The sequence below is a fragment of the Crocodylus porosus genome, unplaced genomic scaffold, assembly GCF_001723895.1.
Source record: "Crocodylus porosus isolate Cpor-Errol unplaced genomic scaffold, CroPor_comp1, whole genome shotgun sequence".
Classification (NCBI taxonomy): domain Eukaryota; kingdom Metazoa; phylum Chordata; order Crocodylia; family Crocodylidae; genus Crocodylus; species Crocodylus porosus.
In genome coordinates this window covers 37073491-37094686 of record NW_017728912.1, presented here as the reverse complement: position 1 = coordinate 37094686, position 21196 = coordinate 37073491, and the positions used below count along the sequence as shown (strand labels likewise).

At 45.0% G+C, this 21196-nt stretch overlaps 1 protein-coding gene and 1 long non-coding RNA gene across 3 annotated transcripts in view; one reads left to right on the top strand and one right to left on the bottom strand.

The window, feature by feature from the left end:
• Window positions 1-20709, top strand: part of RASSF6 (Ras association domain family member 6) — a 36622-nt gene extending 15913 nt beyond the window's left edge. Inside the window, exons 3-11 of one of the 2 annotated variants that reach the window (XM_019534286.1) lie at window positions 4402-4480; window positions 5253-5404; window positions 7213-7304; window positions 11832-12016; window positions 12549-12650; window positions 14408-14459; window positions 18822-18940; window positions 19029-19126; window positions 20098-20709. In XM_019534286.1, the coding sequence (XP_019389831.1) occupies window positions 4402-4480; window positions 5253-5404; window positions 7213-7304; window positions 11832-12016; window positions 12549-12650; window positions 14408-14459; window positions 18822-18940; window positions 19029-19126; window positions 20098-20173 (955 nt within the window). In that variant the 3' untranslated portion in view covers window positions 20174-20709. The remainder of the gene's footprint in view (window positions 1-4401; window positions 4481-5252; window positions 5405-7212; window positions 7305-11831; window positions 12017-12548; window positions 12651-14407; window positions 14460-18821; window positions 18941-19028; window positions 19127-20097) is intronic. The other variant, XM_019534287.1, reaches the window with a different exon arrangement.
• The window catches only part of LOC109309500, a 20913-nt gene continuing 4205 nt past the window's right edge, over window positions 4489-21196 (bottom strand). Inside the window, exons 2-3 of the long non-coding RNA XR_002100932.1 lie at window positions 14303-14343; window positions 4489-5219 (exon numbers count right to left, since the gene is read on the bottom strand). This is a non-coding gene — a long non-coding RNA (uncharacterized LOC109309500). The remainder of the gene's footprint in view (window positions 5220-14302; window positions 14344-21196) is intronic.

Genomic DNA, 21196 nt, shown 5'->3' with positions numbered 1-21196 from the left:
AGGGTTGCCATAATCTGGAAGGGGCTTTCAAGGGAGGTGGTGCTCTGCCCTACCTTGGGGGTTTTCAAGGGGAGACTAGACAAGCACCTAGATGGTGTTGTTCCCCACCATCTGGTGTGTTAACTTTGCCCCATAATTTGGTATCATCTGTGAACTTGGACAGGGTGTTCTCTACACCCTCATCCAAGTCACTGATGAAGACATTGAATAGCACTGGTGCAAGGACCGAGGCTTGAGGGACTCCACTGCCCACATCATCTTTCCAGATCCACCACCACTCTCTGGGTGTGACCCCTAAGCCAATTTGCCACCCACCTGACCATGTAATCATCTACATCACAGCCTGTCAGTTTATTTATGAGAATAGAATGAGATACTGCATCGAAGGCCTTTTTAAAGTCTAGGTAGATGACATCTACCTCGACTCTGTTATCTAAGTATTTTCTGACCTGGTCATAAAAAGAAACAAGGTAAGTGAGGTAGGAGCTACCTGGAATGAATCCATGCTGATTTCCTTTCTTATTTCCCCTGCTGGGATCCCACAAATATAATCCTTAATGATTTTTTCCAGAATTTTCCCAAGGATAGAGGTGAGACCAACTGGCCTATAGTTTCTCGGTTCCTCCCTCCTCCCCTTTTTGAAAACAGGGACCACTTTGGCCCTTTTCCAATCTTCTGGGACCTGACCAGAGTACCATGAGTTTTTGAACAGCCATGCCAGCGGCTCTGCTATGACATTGGCCAATTCCTTTTGCACACTTGGATGAAGTTCGTCCAGGCCCACTGATCTGAACACATCCAATCCCTCCAAGTGCCCCTTCACTAAGTCTGCACTAACAGGTGGTGGGCTGGTGTCCCTCCTGTGTATATCTGTGATCCATTTGGGAGATCTGTCTTGGTCTGTGTCTAGAAATAGAGATACAAAGAACTCATTGAAGAGCTCAGCTTTGTCTCCCCTTTCTGTCACCAATTGCCCTAGTTTGTCCTGTGGGGGTCCTAAGCTATCCTGCACCTTCCTTTTGCTCCCTATATACCTGAAGGACTTTTTGTTGTCCCTAATTTTTGTCGCCAGCCTGACTTCTAATCCTGCTTTGGTCTTCCTAACTGATTCCCTGAAAGTGCGAGCCAGGGAGATATACTCCTCCTTGGTAGCTACCCCCTGTTTTCGCAGCCTGCATACCTTTTTCGTTGCCCTTGGGCTTTCCTGGACTTCCCTGTTCAGCCAAGAGGGCTTCTTGGCCCCTTTGCCCCCTTTTATGTGCAATGGGATTATCTCCTTCTTAAACAAAAGACCCTAGAAATATTAATGAAAACTTCCTACTTCTGGTCTCAACTTTGTTTTTTGGTTTTTTGGCTGTGTTGTGTTATGAGTGTTTTAAGCAGGGATAAGGAAAACTCAAGTGATGCCCAAGAGAATTTGAACGCTTATTTGTTTCTCTGTTCTTTTTAAATAACAGGTAACTGTTATAACTGTATATAACTGTAGATAACTTCAAATACCAGGACCAAAGGTACTCAGGTTGCCTTATTTCATATTTTCACAGCATGATTTCACTGCAGGAAATGAAATGCTTTTTACTGAACAACTGTTCATGTCTATTCTGTGATTATCAGCCAAGTGTGTAGTTTGTGTCCAAGAAACGTTGGCAGAGCAGTTATACTTATTCTTATTTTTTTTACATAGAGATTTGTTCCTTCAAAGTAAATAAAATGATTTGTAATATTTCTTAAAGGCAGTGTTTTCTGGTTTGCTTCACTACTCTTGAATATAATTTTGGTGCGAAGTACAAACTAGTCATTAAAACTGTTCTTGATGGGAATAAAGAGACTTTAGAACAACTTTATCTATCCTTTAAAATTAGTGATAGAAAACCAAAACAAAGAAGTTCAATATATCAGAGGAAAACATGAGTCCAGCAGGATGTGGGTTGTATGTTAATCACTGACAAACCTACACAAAGCTGGACTCCAGTGACAAATCTATACAACTTTCTGTCTTCATTTTATATCATGTAATGGCTTAGGTTTGTCTTCTGATGGTATAAATTAGACTCTGTATATCTGCTCTTTGAATGCTTAGACTGGAAGAGCTGATTGTTATTAATATATGTTTTAACTTTGGGTCCAAAGTGTAAATCGAATCACCCTGGGCACCAGCTGGGCACCAGCTTGGGGGTTGGGGGACAAGAGCACAAACAAGCAGCTGCTATTGATAGCTACACATTTATGACTGAGAACCAGAAGTTGCCACTTCCACTTTGCTTCAGGCACCCAGCTGTGTCCCAACAGGGCTGAGTATTCTGCCTTCCCTGACCATGCCTGGGTGTATTTGTTTTGGTAATGTTAGACTGATGTTGTAGCCATAGGAATCCAGGAATTACCCTCTCTCCCCTCAGTACCTCCCTCTCTCCGTTACAGGGGGGCAAGAGTGGGAGCAGTTTCTAGTGCCGGTGGGTAGTTTTCCCCTACCGGTACCAGGTGGTGGTAGGTATGACAGCTTCAAAACCTCTGGGCTGTTGAGAGGGTCTGGGCTTTCCCATCCTCTCAGCTGCCTGGGGCGGGGTTCTCTGTCACGTAGGTTAGCACAGTAGACCACACCTTAAGTCACAGAGCATCTCCTAGGAGGGGAGGGGAGCAAGAGCAGGGCACACTGGGATGCTGAAGGAGATCTTTGGATCCCCACTCAATTGGGGTGTTGTGCAACCATTTGGTCAAATGCTTGCACCCCACTCATTTTAGACTTCAACCTTATCCAATGCAGTGGAGATTTCCACTGCATCGACCATTTTCTAAATGGTCAAAGTACTGTGAACTCTTGTTCTGCAGTTGCACTGACTGAAATGCAGTGTTTGTATGTACCCAAAGGGAACCTTAGTTCTCAATTTCCAGACTCTGGTATGATTCCACTTTCAAGCTTAATGTTGTAATAATATAGCTTTTAAATGGCAGTGCCATCTCAGCTATAATTATAATGTCATGCCTGCAGTGCTAGCAGGTAAAATCTTTAAGGGGAGAGATTTTCAAAGGTGTAAAGGGCACTAAGACAGCCAACTGCTAGTTGTGCATTAGAAACATTTTCCTGAAATGACAGCAGAAGCTATTACATATATGGGTTTAGGAACAGTCTTTTAAATAGAACCTATTCCATGCTCTAGGCTATAGTCTTCACAGTGGCTTCTTTGTTCATGAGCTAGCAAGCACACAATTTTAATGCAATCAAATTACCAAGCAAGCAGGGGCAGATCCAGGATTTTGTAAAGGAGAGTGCAGGTGCAGCCACTGGCACTCCAGCATTAGCTGTACCTTCTGCTCCCAGCCTCCCCTGCACACACCAGGGTGGGTAGATTACAACAGAGGAGCAACAACCAGGGTCTTTTTTTTAAAGTCCCTCAATCAGGTATATTTCCTCTCCTTTTCCTTCCTCTCCATGCATAGCAGCATGTCCTCTCCTCTCCCATTCCCCCACCCACCACTTCCACTTGTCATAGTGTTCCCAGCTGACCTGGGGAGCTGCTGTATGTGGAAACAGGCTCAACAAGAGATAGCAGCAGCATTGAGGGTAGGAGCAGGTAGGTTCTCTTCCTTTGCAGTTGCTTCTGGGCTCTCAGGGAAAACCTGAGAGGACCAGACACAAGAGTAGGAACCTGCCTTTCACTGCCACTCTCCCGAGCTGAAACCAATTCCCTGTGGAGCATGGTTGGATCAGGCAGGAGTGGCTCTACAGGGTTCTCCCAGCCCTGCTCCCGGGGCAGCCAGAGGTAACGGCAGCGGTGGGTGGAGGAGAAAGGGAAGGAGAGGGAAAGTAAGGTGCTGCTGAGCATAGAGGAGAAGAGAGGGGGGAATTCTTCCCCAGCTTGGGGACTTTAAAAAAGTCCCTGGCTGCTGTGCCCACAGTGTCATCAGCTGAAAGGTACGTGCCTCTATGGCAGTGCACCCCACTGGATCTTCCTCTGCAAGCAAGCAACAAGGAGAGGAGGTCTTAGAATTACTTGTCCATTACTCCTGTTACTGTAAAGGTTGATATTGTAGAGTATATTTATTTATTCTACAACATGCACTTTCCCATTAAATTATTGTAGCTGGACCAGGCAGGATTTCTTAGGGTGATATCTTTTATTGGACTAACTGCATAATGGAGGTGGCTGTGTCTGGGTTGTGGAAGTATTCTTTCAGTCAAAGTCTGTGGAAGAATTCTTCTAATTCTGTACCTATTCATATTTGGGCCAACTTTTTAGGTTGAGTACTGTAAAACTGACTGCTCATTTAGATACCTAAATCTATATTTAGGTGCTCAACTTTGGGCATCTTTGTTTGAATATTTTGACCTTGGTATCTGGATTTTACAGTGATGAATACAGAACCTTTTTGTAATATTCTCCTCAATCTGGTCATTTCATTCAGAGACCAACTTCATTCTTTACTGAAGACATACAACTCCTTTTATACTGATCAAGAGAATCTGCAGCTTTCATATAATCAGGTAAGGTGTAAACAAAAACAAGCCTCACCTTAAAAAAATTAACAATATAATTAGAGCAAGGGAACTCTTGGGGGTTTGGTGCATACTGCAGGTGAGCTAGAAAATGTGAGGTTCCAGAGTCCAGAAGTGCATTTGTGGCATGAGGTGAGGGGTGCTTCAGCAATCATAATATGAGTCTTTACAAATAAGAAAGTAAGCATTGAAGCTCAATTCTCAGTCTCATGCTTCTTGATTTGGGGAAGATTCATACATGCAATGAGGCATGAAAGGGGCTGTGGTATTGAATCAGCAGTCTGAATCTCCCAGTCCTCCTGCCCCCTGTTGCTAAATCTGAGGCAGGACTTCAGCAGATCTCTTTGATGATATTACAGCATAGTTGTATTCCTCAGTCTGAGATCTATGGGAAGCTGTATGGTCTGTCTGGCTAGCACCCCAAATTGAGAGAGCTCCCTTTCTTACCCAGCAAGTCTACCATAAGGGACCATCTTATAAAGAAGTCTAAAGCCTCTTATAAAGAAGTCACACTTAAGAACTTTTGCAGAGGGATGAAGGACTTTAAAAACGCTAAGGGACTGATTTTTCCAAAATGTTTGTCAGTTCCCTTTTTTTCTTTTGGTTCCTGAAGCATACTTGCCCCATTGGTTTCACTATGCCTAGTCACTTGACTACAGCAGGTAGGGTGTTGCTTTCAGTCACCACTGTTTCCCAGCATCTTCCTGCGGACCTTCATTCTGTAAACCTGTAATAACATAGCATTTGTGATTTTGTTCAGCCAGAAGGCAGCAAGCCCACTGTTGAAGGAATCCTGTCTATCTTTTGGGGAGTACGACATCCCATCCGGTTGAAAATTCAAGATGAGAAGCAGATGCCATCTTTTGTAACTATGAAGTCACCAGACCGTGAGGGTTTATTTCCTAACAAAAGGTAAATCAGTAACTTCCGTAAATAGCAAACAGGCTGACATTTCCAGGCACGCCACCTGTGTTGATAAAACAACAATGATATTTGCAAACAGGATTCCATAAGGGTTTGGCTTGTGTTTTGCATGGTGGAAGTTTATGCAAAGTTTCACTTGGTGCTTGTTTGGCTTTGCAATAGTTTTTGAAATGCAGACAGAAGATATTGCTTTGTAATGAGTCTAGCCTTTAAATAGCAATGTAAAAGTGTTGCAAAAATCAGTGTAGTCACAAAAGGTCCATATGAACTCCTCATGACAGCATCAAGGAAACTCACGAAGTTTGGTCTCGGTGAGTTCCCAAGGCATTCTCCAGTTATGGTAAGGACTATCATATCAGTGTTGTTCCAGAAGTAGCAACTATTTTGCTTCCTCTGGAAGTAGATTGCTAAGATAAGCTAAGACTACTCATCTTCTCCTACCACTGAAAGGACCTTTGTTGTGGCAATTAACAGCCTGGAGAAGGAAAGTGGGCAAGTTGATTCAGAATAGGAAGTTAAACTGCTTTGTCAATTACCGCTTCAAAATTTTTCCACGAGTGTCACATTTAAATCATAAAGTAAATGTTTGTCATGATAAAAATCATGTAACCTGCCCTTTATTGCTAGCATGTTCATAGATATATAAAGCAGTTTGATCCTAAATGACCCAGCAGATACCCTTTTAATATCCTACCTGTAGAAAAGTATTAAGGCAGGGAATAGTCTTCCTAAAATATTCCATTATGATTCATCAAGTTTCCTGTTATCTGAGGACATTTCCACACAAATTATTTCTTTTAGTATTTGATTGGCATTGTACTTGGTCAAAGACTGTTTATTAGAAAGTTTATTCTAATGAACTCAGGAGGCATTTGTAGATAGGAAGCTTGAGCTTGTAGTTAAAACACTAATCTGGAGTTTAAGAGATCTGAGTTCAGTTCTGAGCTCCAAAATTACTGCATTTACTCCCAATCAGCATGCAAAAAAAAAATCCTTGTCTTGAATTTGGTTGGAGTCTGCCCTTACAGTGTGAACCCTGCTCCCCCACCCCTTCCTCCACATGTCTGCCACTCCCCACTCCAACCTGGCCAGGGAGAAACCACAGCATTTTCTGGCCTTGTTAGGTCAGTATAGAGGGATTGGAGATGGAGTAGATGGTTAAGAGAGAGAAGGGATCTGTGGGGAGGCAGGAAGTGGAGGGGTAGTTACAGACAGGGGAGCAAAGTGTGGGAGGAAGACTGCAAGGAGAAACAGTGGGACTCAAGCTGCAGCAGGAGTCACGGGCACAAGAGAGAAGGGGCAGGGAGCAGGCAGAAGGAGGCAGGCACGGAGGGGCATATGGCAGGGGGGCACATGGCAGGGGGAAATGTATGTATGGCAGAAAGCAGGCAGCAGGGGGGACAGGCACAGACATGGGGTGACAACAGACAGGAGAGTAAAGGGTTTAGGTCTGGCCCCTCCTCCTCCTCCCCATTGGTTTCCCCACCACGGTAGTTGTGGGGCACAAATTTAAGATAACCTTCCACTAGTAAGATTCTATACATGGAAAATTATATCAAATTTATCATTTTCCATGTGTGGAATTTAATGATTGGGAGATGTCTTAATTTTAAAGTCATCTTGAATTTGGGTATATAAGGTACTTTTTACAACACAGTGACAGATCTGACGTGATATATGCAGTTCTGAACAAGATCTCACAAGTTTTACAAGATGTCTGACTGGGGGATAAATTCAATTCACCCCAATAAGAAAGGAATATTTAACCAGAAATGCATGCTCAATCTCTGTTTCAGGGGGATGACACGCTGGGGAGAGTTTGATAATCTGTATCACATTGGCGAAGAGACACTAAATACTTCTGAACAGGAGATAAACCATGAGAAAGGTTGGTGCCTATATCTTTATATGTTCATAAAAAAGTTTGAGTCTGTACAGACATCATCAGTGGAAAAATTTAGTCCCCTGGGCATGTCTACACGAGCATGTAATGAGGGACCAGTTTACTCATGAGTAAATTACTTGCAAGTAAAGGGTCCCAGGTAAGTGTCTACTCTTGCAAGGAAGCAGGAGCAAATTCGCTGCCAATGGCAGCAAGCTGCTCCCACTTCCTGGAGGCCTGGCATGGGCCCCTGCCACCACCAGGGGGACCTCCAGGCTCCAGTTACAGATGCTAGCAGTTGGCAGCCTTCTTGAAAAGGCAGCCCCACTTGCTGCTTCCTGGCCAGCCCCTTCCTTGACCAGGAGCAGCATGCACAGTGCAGGTACAGCACTTGGCGGTGCTCTCCTTGCTGCTTGTGCCTCCACACATCATGGCTCCTCTATCCCCTGCCCCAGCAGTGATGACCAGTGCCACAGGCTCCTGATGACAACTTCACAGGCTCTGCTGGCCTATCACACTGACTGCTGCCTGGCCCATGGCCATCTGGCCCCTCCCAGATCCCCCATATGCAGCAACCACCTGCTGGGCTGCTGCACACTGTCCTAGGGCCACCACTGCTGTGCAGCTGCTACCTGGACCCTGTCCATCTGGCTGGATCACTGACAGGGATGCTGACAGTGGGCTTCAGGATGCCACCACTGAGGCCACCGTCACCCTCCTGGCCTCCAGTCCCTCCTCCTCTGGGCCTACCAGGCCAGCCAGGACTGGTGGCTTCACGTCACCCAGCACACCTGGGATGATGAGCAGTGACTGGAGGCATTCAGGATGACCCAGACCACCTTCCTAGACCTCCTCTGGCTACACCTGGAGTATCAGGACACTGGCATATAGCCGCCTCTCCCTGCAGAGACCCAGCTGGCCCTCACCCTACTGAAGTTTGCCACACCCACCAGCCTGCAGTTCATCAGCCACCTGTTTGGCGTGGGCAAGGCCATTGCCAGGGAGGCCATCTTGGAGGTGTGCGGTGCTCTCCAAGATGTGTTGGGGCACACTGTGCTCCACATGCATGACCCCCTGGCAGTGGTTGTGAGGTTCTGTGCTATGGGATTCCCTCAGTGCATTGAGACCTTGGATGGGACCCACATCCCCATCACCTGTCCACCCCACGGAGACCAGCTCTTCTATAGCTGGAGGGGCTTTCACTCTGTGGTGCTGCAGTCCATCATAAGACTACTGTTGGGCTTTCCCGCATGTGAGTGCTGGCTGGGTAGGCAGAGCCCACAATGCCCACGTCTTCAGAAACTCCATCCTGCCAACCCTGGTGCAGCCTTGCCAGCCCTGGCTGCTCCATGCTGCAGGTACCAGACCTGCAGCTGGGCGCCATGTTTGGTCCCACTTCTCCTCATTGTGGACCCCACCTACCTCCTCATGCCCTGGGTTATGCAGCCCTACACCAGCCATCTGGACCCCCTCCAAGCCCTCTTTAATTGGAGCCAAGGCCAGACCCATGCCCTGGTGGAGAGAGACACACCCTCCAGCAAGGGCCAGGGCACCAGGTACAGGAGGTGCTAGCTGACCACCTCCTCCTGCACTCTCTGCTCTAGCCTGCCTGGACTGCCATTCATGGACTGCCCACCCCTGCCCACCCCCAGCCCCACACTCACTGCAGACATGTCAGAAGAAAATGTTTTTATTCCCTTCACATCAAACAGACCCCAGCAACAAACAGAACCCCCTTCTTCCCCCTGACAGCAACAGAACCCCTCCACCACCAACCCAAGAGCAATAAAATACCTTCTTCCCTGTGAAAACTATTTCCAAAGTGCTTTGTGTACCAACCTGAGGTGGGGGCCTGTAGGGTGGTGGTGCCTAGGAGGCAGAACCCAGGGACAGACACCCAGCACTCCAGCCTCAGCCATTCCCCCAGTGGTGTACAGGCCATAGCAAGTGTGGTGGGTGGTGGGCTCACCCGGGGTGACTGTGGCCAGTGGTCACCCATCATGGGTGGCTCTCCCTCCAGCAGCCAGTGTCCTGGGCCAGGAGGGCTTGCATCCAAACCTGGCCCCACTGCAGGCAGCTCCAGCTCTGTGCCTGCACGAAGCTAGAGTGAAGCCAGGCTTCTGGCAGCACCTGCTGCTGTGGCTCCAGATCCCGCTGCCCCCCACTCCCCTGCAAGCCAGTCACTTGGCTGCACTGCTGCCCAGGCCATGGTACCTGGGGTCAGGGGGTGCAGGGCTCCCAGATAACTGAGATGAGGGGCTACCTGTGCCCCCACCCTCCCCACAGGTGTCTTCTCCAGGGAGGTACCCAGGGGCCAGACCTCCCTCCTGTGGTGCTGCTGTTCCCCAAGCATGCCCCTGCTGCACTTGCCCCAGGTGCTGCAAAAGGAGCTGTTTGAGTGGACCAAAGGGTACCTGACCCATTATGCCCTACTGCTACTGATCGCCATGGTGCCACAGGCAAATCTGTATACCTGGCATGGGACACTGAGGTTTGATAGTGCAGAGGGCAAGCCCAAGCTGCCACGCAACCTCCACTGCCACCTGGAAGGCTACCTGTGGCTTCGCTACATGTCCTTGCCCCCTGCTGCTGAGGAGGACATTGCCACTGGCAGCAATGTACTCCTCAACATGTAAGAGACCCCTGCCCACCTAGCTGTGGGGGCATGGGCTACTCAGTGAAGTTTAGCACTGTCTCCTGCCTCTCTGCATGCTGTGGGGGGGAACCTGGGCCCAGAGGAGTGTAGGTAGACCAGGCAGAGAGGGGGGCAGTTCCAGGGGCTGGAGTGAGGAGGGCCTTCCCCACAATGCAGGGCTTAACTCGTGGCTGAGGCTGGCATGGTTGGTGGCTCCATGAGGTCTTGGCTCTCGGCGATGACATGCAGCTCTGGATGGTGTCCTCAGATGGCAGGGCACAGCCTTCAGGGACTCAGCCACCCCCTTCCTTTCCCCCCCAGCAAGGAGCTGGCACTGGGGGTAGCCAGCAGTGACATGGTCAGCCACGCCTCATGGCTGGGGCTGGGGCTGTGGAGCTGTTGCAGCAGGCACTGGGCCAGGTTCCCCAAGCTGCTGGTGGAGAGTACAGCTGGAGAACTCTGCAGGATGAGCAGCTGGAGGGACCCTTCCCTGTCAACACATCACCATGGGTGCCAGGCCAGAGTGGGGGCTTGCACAGGCTGCCCATGCTACTGTACACAACATAGTTGTGGCCTGGGTCCTGGGGTGCAAGGATGTCCACCAGTTGCCACATAAAAGGCATGGACTTGTGGGCACTCCCTGACTGAAGATTGTGGTCAGTGATCATAACTCACTGTGCCCTCAAGGCCTTGACCTTTATGCAACACTGTTGTGCTGACCGGTTGTGTCTGAGCTGCATCTGACCTAACAGCCCCTCATAGATGTAGGCATTGGAGTGCCCACCTGGCTCAAAATGGTGCTGCACCTCTGCCTTGTCCCACAGTGCCATGAAGTCAACAGTGTCCTCCACCAAACAGATGGTGCCCTGGGTGGCAGGCACAGGCATGGACATCGGCAAGGACAGCTCCATCAGAGGTCCTGCACTGGCTCTCTGGACTTCTGTACAACTGTCCCTGTACTGCTGGGCCTGAGCAGCAGCCTGCAGTGCCCATTGCAGGGGCATAGCATGGGACCGATGGCCGTGTGGCAAAGCAATGCCCCACAGCACCTGTTGGCTCCAGGCAGGATGGTGGAGGTGGGCTGTGGGCAGCTGGAGCTGGTCTTGGCAGCCAGAAACTGCCTGCAGCTGGGCCTGGGTGCTGACAGGCCTAGCAAGAGGTTGGAGCATCCTGCATTACCCTGCTGCAGCCTGCCGGCCTGGACGGTGTGGGCCTGGCAAGCACATGGCAGTGTGGTGCCAGACAGTGGTGCCAGGATGCAGGCAGGCTGGGGAAGCTGGGGGACACAGGGATTTTGAGTCGCCTCAGACTGCCTACTGGTGTGCCCCAGTGTTCAAAATGCCTGCAGGCTTTTAAGGGCATGTGGCAGGGGCTGTCATAGAGCCCAGCCCTGGGGCAGGAGAGGCTCCCAACCCAGAGCCCTGGTGCTGGTCTCAGGCTGGCCCCCTAGTGGCAGGGCTGACCAGGAGCAAATTTGCTTCGGGGTTACGTCTACATGTGTGTTACTGCTCAGTGACTAATGGTGAGAAAATTTGATACCTGCTTTTGCAGGTATCGAATTTACTCACCATTAGGGATTTTTACTGAGCAGTAAACACGTGCACATTTAGACACGCATGCTTACTACACAGTAAACTACACTACTGCACGGTTAAGTGGGTCGTGTAGACGCGCCCTCTGTATAGGAAGATCCATTTTTCTTTTGTTCCAGCTTATATTTTAAGGTGCTAATGAAATGCAAATGATCAAAAATAATTATTATAAATTTATCCTGCAATATTTTCACCAAGAAAATGATCCCCACAATGATGGCAGAGAGAATGCAATGGGTTGTTAATACAGGAGAATGGGTAACCACATAATGTGCACTGAGCTGATGTTTGATTTTATTTTCCCAGGTTACTCATCTTATGAAAACAGCACTCTGAAGCCAATGAGGAAACAGGAATTTGACTCCCCTTCCCTGCCAAGAACCATGAGTGATGCTGCACTAGTGAGGAAGAAGACAAAGCAAATCACAATAGCAAGAGAAGATTTGGAAAGTCACAGGTTCTGCATTAATGGACATTTCTACAACTATGAGGTGTGAACATGACGGTACCTTCAGTGCAAAATGACTGGACCAAATGCAGCTCTCGTATGAGCTGGTGTAAATATAACGTGTTAACATTTCATATAAGCTGGTGTTAAAACAGTCACATTTCTCCAGACTGAAACTAGTGTAACTGAGATCAGAATTTGGCTTATATTTATAGCTAAGAAATGAAACCTATGGCATAGGGTTTGTAGTAGAAATGCTGACATACACATCATTGTAGTAGCTTATAATATTGTCATAGTGTCCTAATGAATTATTTTATATTCTCTCTTCCTTATAAGAATCCAGAAAAAATGGCTAAGTCAGTTTACATAAGCATGTCATACTTAGGGAAAGGGTACCATTTATGGTGTTTGTAAAGCATGCAGGAGTAAATTTAGAGCAGCAAACCATTCTAAGAATAGAAGAAAACACATATTGCATGATATAGCATATTGATGAGCTTAATTTCACACCCATAATTTTCCCCTGGAACTGATTTTAACACCACATTTTGTTGCTCATCTTGTCTTTTTAGACATCAGTTTTCATTCCAGCTTTTGGATCAGAAACTAAAATAAGAATAAACAGCAACATGAAAACAGGGGAGGTGATAGAACAACTGCGTCATAAATTTAAGGTAATTTTCTGTGCTTTTGAGTGGGAGAGGTGTCTGCATACAAGCAGTACAAGAGCTGCCTTCTAGAACAGATAACCAGAATATATGATTGCTGTCTGTTGCCTACTATAGGCAAAAACAAAAATATCCCAGAGAATGTTGCCCTAAATAGAAAGTATACCAGCAGGACAATCTGCGCTTTTCTTTAAAGGATAAGGGTAAATTACAAGGACAGGTATCTGATACACTCTTTGCTCTAATTTCTAGTAAAGGAGGAACTAGAAAATGACTTTATTATAACCATATTCTCAGTAAAAATATATACCATATAATCAGTTTTGCCCAGAAGAGGGAGCTAATAACTTGCTTAATGCATATGAACATTTGTCCCTCTAGTGAGAAGCCCTTGAAACTATGGGTGGAAACAGCTTGACATTTCATTTGTGCCACCACAACATTTTTTATGGTGGCACAAATATTGAGCAAATAGATGTTAATATGCTTTGTTGCATTACATGAAAGGAAAAATCAGTGGCACAACAAAAGGTGGTAAAAGATGTTGATGCTTTATTACATGTGTTACCTCTGTGGTTCTTTCCCCACTCATCCAGAACCATACCCAGGATCTGGCCGAGTGGGGAAAAGTGCTTTCCTAATCAGCCAGACCCACATGTCTGACTGAGCACTTTCCCCACCCACCTAGATGCAGGGCACCCGTCTGGCTGAGCAGGGAAAGCAAAAAGGTCACATTGCACCATCAAAGGCAGGACAAGGGGCAAAGTATCTTTCACCCAGTGAAGCAGATCAGCTGTGTTCTAATGCATCAGGCATGTGGACATGTGCAAGTAAAGTGAATTAATAAACTCCAGCAGTGTGCACCAGAATTTATGGCAGCAAGTAGCCCCCGTACTGAAGCATCCTCATGCCCTAGCCAGCCAGGTCAACATCTGCATATGCTTTGCTGTGCATGAAAACACTCCACAGCAGGATAGTACTTGTATTTACAAGTACAACCTGGCTGCAGAGTTTATTAGTTTCCTGTGGCGTGTAGATGCCGAGACATTTACTGTGGAGTTAATTAGGCAACTTCTCAGTAAATATCTCATGTAGACACGCCCATTATATCACAGCTGATCTGCTTCATTTGGCTACATCAATTTCGAGCCTCTGATTTGCTTACAACTAAAGGAATTTTGCTCTATATCTAGGGGCAGGACTTAGGATCTTCCTCACTGAAAATTAATGTGCCAAACTCATGAATAAACATGGTATTTGTGTGCAAGGAGCCTTGGAATATTTTATAGAATCATAATCTACAATGGTAGTGTACTCTAAGGTGGCTATAATAATCCTTCCTTTTGCTGGTGCTTATAATAACCCTGGCTTTGGAGATGATGCTTTTGAACTTCTGTTTCAGAGTGCTTCTACATTTTATAAATAATTATCATCACTAACACCAATAGCAGGGCATTTGTTAAATTTGAGTGTTAAACTGAAAATGGCAAAAAACAGTTCTGGAATATTATAAATAACCAACTTTACTAGTTACTTGGTAGCTGGAAGCAGGGAGAGGAAGATGATGCCATATCAAAAAGACTTCAGAAGTGTCTCCCCTCCTATATTTCTGTTGTTAGTACAGGGATCCCAAATATCAAATTGTGATATAAATTTACAAGTTTGAGATGCATACCTAGTATTTGCTGATGTTGTCATCCTGAGGACAAATACAGTATAAAAAATGTGTTATTCAGTGTGCTGAAGATTTTTGTTTTTGACAGATTGAAAACAGTCCACATGAATTTGCCTTATACATTATCCATGCCTCAGGAGGTAAGCATACCAGCCAGTTTGATTCACCATTGCTCCACCTCTGTTTGTATGCTGAATGGGTTTTGGAGTCTTACCTCCTACATGATGGGGACAAGCCACTAGCATATCCTGGCTCCCCAGCTATGGGTTAGATCAATTCCACACCATTCTTGATTCCCAGTTACAAAGGAACAATATAATTGTGAAAAAGGGGAATTACCCACATTTATTCAGTGCATATTTCTCACTGGAGAATGCTGTGTGTTACATCAGAAAAAGTGGGGGTGGGAAAGAGTACTTGAGGACCAAACTCTGGGAAAAAAATCTGTCCTAATTCACATTCTCTGCGGCCACGTCGACACAAGTGGCAGACTGCACAGTTGTTACTGCATAGTCATTTAGTACTTGCTTAACCAAGTACTAAATGGCTGCGCAGCAACTGGTGCGACTGTGCAGTACCATCCCCACATGGGTTTTTTTATGCTAATGCATAGTAGCAATGAGCTACTGTGCAGTATCTCATTACTACTGTGCAGTATCATTGTCATCATAGCTAGTGCCTGTCAACACTATGGTGTAGTACTGTCTCTGGAAGTGCCCACTAATTCCATTTAATTCTGTAGGGTACATGGCATCATTTAAGAGTGGCTCTTTTAGAAACTAGTAGTATACTGCTCTGAAAAGATACTAATGTGAAGCAACAATTGACAAAATTCCCTTTGAAATGGTAGTTTCCTAAGTACCAAGTCTACAGCTTTATTCTTGTGAGATTTTGCTTGTATTTCAAAGGTGTTAACCCGTATTTTCATATACCCAATTCATATTACTTGACCTTAAATGGAATATTCAGCAAATACATCTGTAGCTTCCCCTGCTTTCTTTATCTCACTAATAAAGAATAATAATACACTTTAACAAGGTAAAAGTAACATTTACAAATATTAGGAGTAAGGTGGACAAAAGAGGACGTGATTTACATGTTAAAATAACTTCAGACTAACATGGCTAATGACCTCTTCTTAGGTCAAACTATTAATGGTCAAACATTATTTTCAAAATTATACAAGGGAAATGAAGGCTGACAGTTTCAAACTAGTGGGCATGAAATTCGGGTCTAACACCTTGTTATTTTACTCAAACTGAAATGTATGTTTCTGTGTATACCAGTTTCTATATAGATTCCTGAATATAAACTTAGAAGCAGAGGTATAACAGAGCACCTCCATGCCCTGGGAACAGCCAGTACATGGGGCCACTTGTGTAGTGCTGGTGGCATTGCCAGGTGCCAACTGCAATAAACACACTTAAAGACAGCAAAGCTTCTCGTCTTGATGATACTTGCACAGAACAAATAAAACACTTTGGACCAACAGCAAGGGCCTTGTTACTCCAGCTGTACAATATGTATATAATCATATACAAAGTGCCCAAGATATAGCAACAATTATGTATTATCGCCCTCATCAAAATGGGGAAAGATCCCTCAGATCCAAAGCACTTCAAACCTATATCCTTACTATGTCATCTTTTCAAACTCTATAACATTTAAAACCATTTGTCACAGTTGCTGAAGAATACCTACTCCTCAAGCAAACTGGGTTCTGCCCATGCACTGGTCAGCACACTAGAGATGGCTTTGAAAAAGAAATTGTCACCGGTGCCACATTCATAGACCCTTCAGCAGTTTTTGACTCTGTAAAACACTGGAGGCTCCTTGCAAAAATACGGTGAAAGGTTACCAAGCACTATGAATAACACAGCCTTGCTAGAAATTTGATGATTCCACATTGAATTATGCAAGAAGTGGAGTCGATGGCAAAAATAGAGGAATGGCTTACCTGAAGGAGACATGGTTGCACCTATACTCTTTCATATCTACACCAATGATCCACCAATTCACCCAGGCATAAGAAATCTTATTTAGGCAAATGACTTGTGTACTACCACCCAAGCTAAGAATTTCACCCAGGCTGAGGTCACATTGGCCTCAGTGCTCAATGGGTTGTCAGATTTTACATAAGAAATCAACTACATACCAATCCAAATAAAACACAGGTTACCTTCAAACCATTCTAAGTCTGTGGAATGGCAGATGGTGTTAAAGCTAGAACAGCTTCAGTACAGTCATAGGTAAATATTTAGTGCCATCCCTGACCTGCACAACTGTGATTTACTAGTAAAGGGTTTGGCGAGCAAGGGCAAAACTATGGGGATTAAGTGTGGCAATAGCATGAAGCCTGGGGAAGCATTTCTCCCCAGGCTCCATGCTGTCACTATTCCTTACACTCGGCAGTCTTTTCCCTCCTTTCCCCACAAGAACATGGGAGCCTGGGGTTGGAGGCCATCCCACCACCCCCAAACTCTCCTGACTAGGGGAGAGCCCCCCAGATATTGGGCAGAGGCTTAGTCCTCTGAGGGGAGGGCCATGTACCTGGCCCCTGGCCCAAGAGCCCAGATCAGTCTCCTGAGGTTCTTGGAGTCAGCAGCATGGTGCATTGTGGTCTGAGGAACATACCTACTGTGGGTAGGTGGGGGTGTTGGGTTGGGGCCAGCACCATCCCCTCAGCTTAGAAGGTTGGAAAATTTGTCAGGGGGTAGAGTTGCTGGCAGCCATGCATCCTAGGATGCTGGATGACTGCAAATTGATCACTTTGGGTTCAGAAAAAATGATTTTTTTTTCCTGATCTGGCCACAGAAAGTAGCCTATAGCTGTGACCAAACAGGTGTGCATGGCTTCAGACACCTTCAAAAACAGCTCATCTGGTGATAATCTAAAGATGTTTCAAATGTTTCAGATGAAGATGTTTCAAAACAGAGTGTCTTCAGCAACTTTGTGTGAGTTGCCTCCAAGCCTGTCACTGTTTTCAGAATGGGAGGGGAGAAAAGGAGTGGAGGGACTTCAGGCTGGGAGTTTTTCAGCCCCTACAAACCTTGCTGAGTTACAGCGAGGAGCTACACTTCTCTCTGTACCCTTTATCTCCATGGAGCAGACTAACAATACCCTAACTCAAGCTAGGTAGAACAGCTGAAAGATAACCCTCACCCAAAGTGGCATAACTTTAAGATACTTAGGGGAGATCTGCTACAGTTTAACACCCTTTAATGCATGGACACTCCTGTTTTATGTGCCTTTAGAATGGTTTAAAGGTAACCTGCAACACTACTCCTAGTCTCTTCCACCTTTAGAACTAAAAGACTAGTAAGCAACTCAACCTAACCTGGACTGGAATAACCCTTATCCTCTGCCTGAATACTATTTTTGGGGGGTGACACTAGAGTGCACACTTTTTTTATAATGCACATGTAGAAAAGACAAAGTTCCCCAAACAACATATTAAAGAAGCTCATCAAGTCCAAATGGGGGCTAACCTAACACTATTATAAACTACTGTGCTTGCACATTGTTACTCAGCAGCTGAGTACACATGCCGAATTTAGAAAAGATCAGTACATGCAAAAAAGCTAGACACTGTGCTGAACAAAAGTTGTAGGCGCATTACTGGATGCCTTAAATAAATATCAATAGTCTCCATCTACTTGCTGGAATTGCCTCACCAGATATCAGGAGAGCAGTAGCAAGCAAAATAGAATGTATCTGACAGATCAAAGACAAAACGTGCCTACTACCTGACCACACTGGGCTCCCAGTTGACGAAAATCATTGAAAAGTGGCATCTCTAAAACTCAGGCACTGACAGCCATGCAAATAAAAATGTGTCAGTCATGACTAGAGGTAACCCAGGAGGGAGTTAGGATGAATATCAAAGCTGTCCAATATCTCTCAGCAGGTATAGAGCTTTATTGGCCAATATGGAAAAACTCAAACCACGTTAGAACAGGGGTTGGTAGAACTGCAGAGATATTTTAGCAATGCAAACACTACTTGCAAATACGGAGGAAATTTTCAGACAACAGAACAGCTGCTGGCCTTCCTCAAAAGTATGTGGCTGTTTCTGGACCCAGATTTGAACATGTGACTGAACACAAGGAGGAGAAGGTGAAGGCACCAACTGCAGTGGCAGCTCTTTCTGTGGCTCCCCCACCTCCAACTCCCCCACAAAGCAGCTCCTAGGGCTGCTGTCTCAGTTGCACACACCTCCCCCTTCTCCCAGTTATGCTTCTGCTTAGGAACCTCATTTTTGGTACCTGGTTCAGAAATGTTGGCCTTAGTTCCTTAGGGCCATCTACTCCCATACAATAAATACATTTGTATGTGGGACTTCTGTTTATGTTTATGGCAATTTGTCAGTCAATGGCTGTACATGGCCTTAGGCTGAAAAAACTAAGACAAGGAGATGCTCTTAGTCTTAGCCACTTGTACTCTTGCTGTATATTATGCCACAAAATGACTATGAGAGTTAATTAGTATATTTTAATTCCCAGAAAAGAAACAGCTCAAGAACACAGACTTTCCACTGTTGGAGAGAATCTTGCAGGGACCTTCAGAAAAAATTGCCCAATTTTTTCTCATGGACCGGGATGCAGAAGAAGTCAGCAGTGATGTACGTACAGTATAATTCTGCATATCTCCTTATACTCTCCCCATTTCTTGCACTTCACTAATGTGCCTTTCCTACATTCTCCCAACAGGTTGCTCAGTACATTAAGTTTAATATATCCTTTTTGGAATCAATTCTGTGCAGACTAAATGAAGAGGAAGAACTGGAGATTCAACAGACTATGTCAAAGTAAGTAGGAGAGAAATAAGTGAGCTTGCTTAATTTACTACTTTCAAAAAAAATATTACATTCATTGTCGTTAGTAGGTTCCCCAATCTACCTACCTACATGGAGTATGGTGTAACTAGAGTGTGGTGCTGTAGCTATTACTGCACTCTTTTGATGGCATTATGGCACACACTCTGGAGGACACAGCCTCTGTTCTCTGGAAGTTCTTGCTAATTCAGTCAGAATGTCTCTGGGAAGTGGTACTGGGTAGAGCCTCTCTACAGCCAGGATCCCTGCTGGGCTATTGCTGCTGTGAAAAATTCAAAAGCAGACTCCCCTCATACGTCTGTATCATCTCTCAGTGATTTAGAAGAATTAGGAAAGGTGGTTCAGTGGTGCTTCAGATATTAGCCTTGGATTCAGGAGACTCAGGTTAAATTTTATGTCCCATCACAGAGTTCCTGTCATCGTTGAACAAGTTACTTAGCCTCTTTAGGTCTCTCATAGCCATCTGCAAAATTTGGATAGTACTACTTCCCTTATGGGACTATATACTTGAAAAACTTGTGAGGCATGTAGATACTACAGTAATCATGTAAGTATCTATTCAAGATGGAGATAAAATGCTTAAAGCTCCACTTCTGCTAATGGACATCAACTTTCCTGATGCCAACTGAGGATGTACTTGGGTAGCTCCTTTAGAAATGTAGCTGAATTATTAAATATGTAGGAGACGTGAGGTCAATAGAAGTCAGTCAATTTACATCAACTGGGGTTCTGTCACCAGGAAATTGTTTTGGATTGAAAGGGTCTGGAAATTAAAAAAAAAAATCAATCAGATCTTCTTAGGAAAAATATTGCCACTTTCAATTGGAAACTTTTTCTGGTATGAAATTTCGACCTACACAAATATAATATCAATATTGTTAAAATTAAAATTGTATGCATAGCTCTGTGTGCTCTGAAATAATTTCTGTTGGTCTTTGTTTCAGATACCTTAAAGCGAAGACTCTATTAACTCAGCACCTTCACACTAGAACTGTAAAAAAAACAGAGACTACTGTATAACATTGTGCTGCTAATAAAACGCTTCATCTAAGCCAAAGGAGATTTGATATTCTGTCCCTAACGATCCTGGAAATATTAAGAAGACTGTGCCATTACAGAAGTCTACAACATATGGGCCTGTAAAGCATTGATGGTTGCAGCTGGTTACTGTACAGCTGGGATTGAAAGAAACTCTTCTGCAGTTTCAGAGCAGGAGTGGAGCGCAGCAGAAAAAAAAAACATGTTGTCCTCTTCAAGCTGCAAATCTAACGTGAAACTTCAGCAAAGAGAAATTTTCATGAGAAGAATAAAGGTTTGGAAACCTATTCACTTGCAATCCACAAGCCAGGATATTGTGAATATATATAAGCATTTCCATCATCCCACTGCGTTAAGAACGGCACAGGAGACCAGAAGTAAAGTCATATGTTGTTTTTTTACATTCTGAGTTTAGGGAGGCTCTTTAATGGGTTGAAGGGTCAGATGCACAAAGGTGCAGATAGGCCACAAATGGAATTTACTAAAACCTCTAAGAAGGTGAGGCACCTACATCCTATGAAAAGTAGATGGCAGTTTGGCATCTAACTCACTGGTCTTTGTAAATCAACCCTGTAGTGTTAAAATGTGAATACAAATTGGAAAAGTCTCCTCCACTCTCAGTTTATAGCTATATACTTATAAATTAGCAAGACAAAGCCATTTTTTTTGGTGAAGCACTTTATCAGTTCCTGTATGATGAGCTTTCTCTATGTATTATTTCATTTGTTTGATCCATTTCTTGATGATGCCACAAAGGTATTTTCATTAGAATAAGAAATAGATTACTTTCTCATGTCCTTTGTCCTCCCCCTCCTCATTAAATTTAAGAGACAGAGAGGATGCATCTACATGTGCAATTAATGAGAAGTAAGATAACTGCTTCGTAAAATAAGTCACAGTAAGATGTAGCCAGGAACACATCTACACATTTGCTCCCAATGGAAGCAGCCTGGTCCAGGACTGCTTCTGCCCTTCTTCCTTGCTTTGCTTCCCTCCCGTCCACCC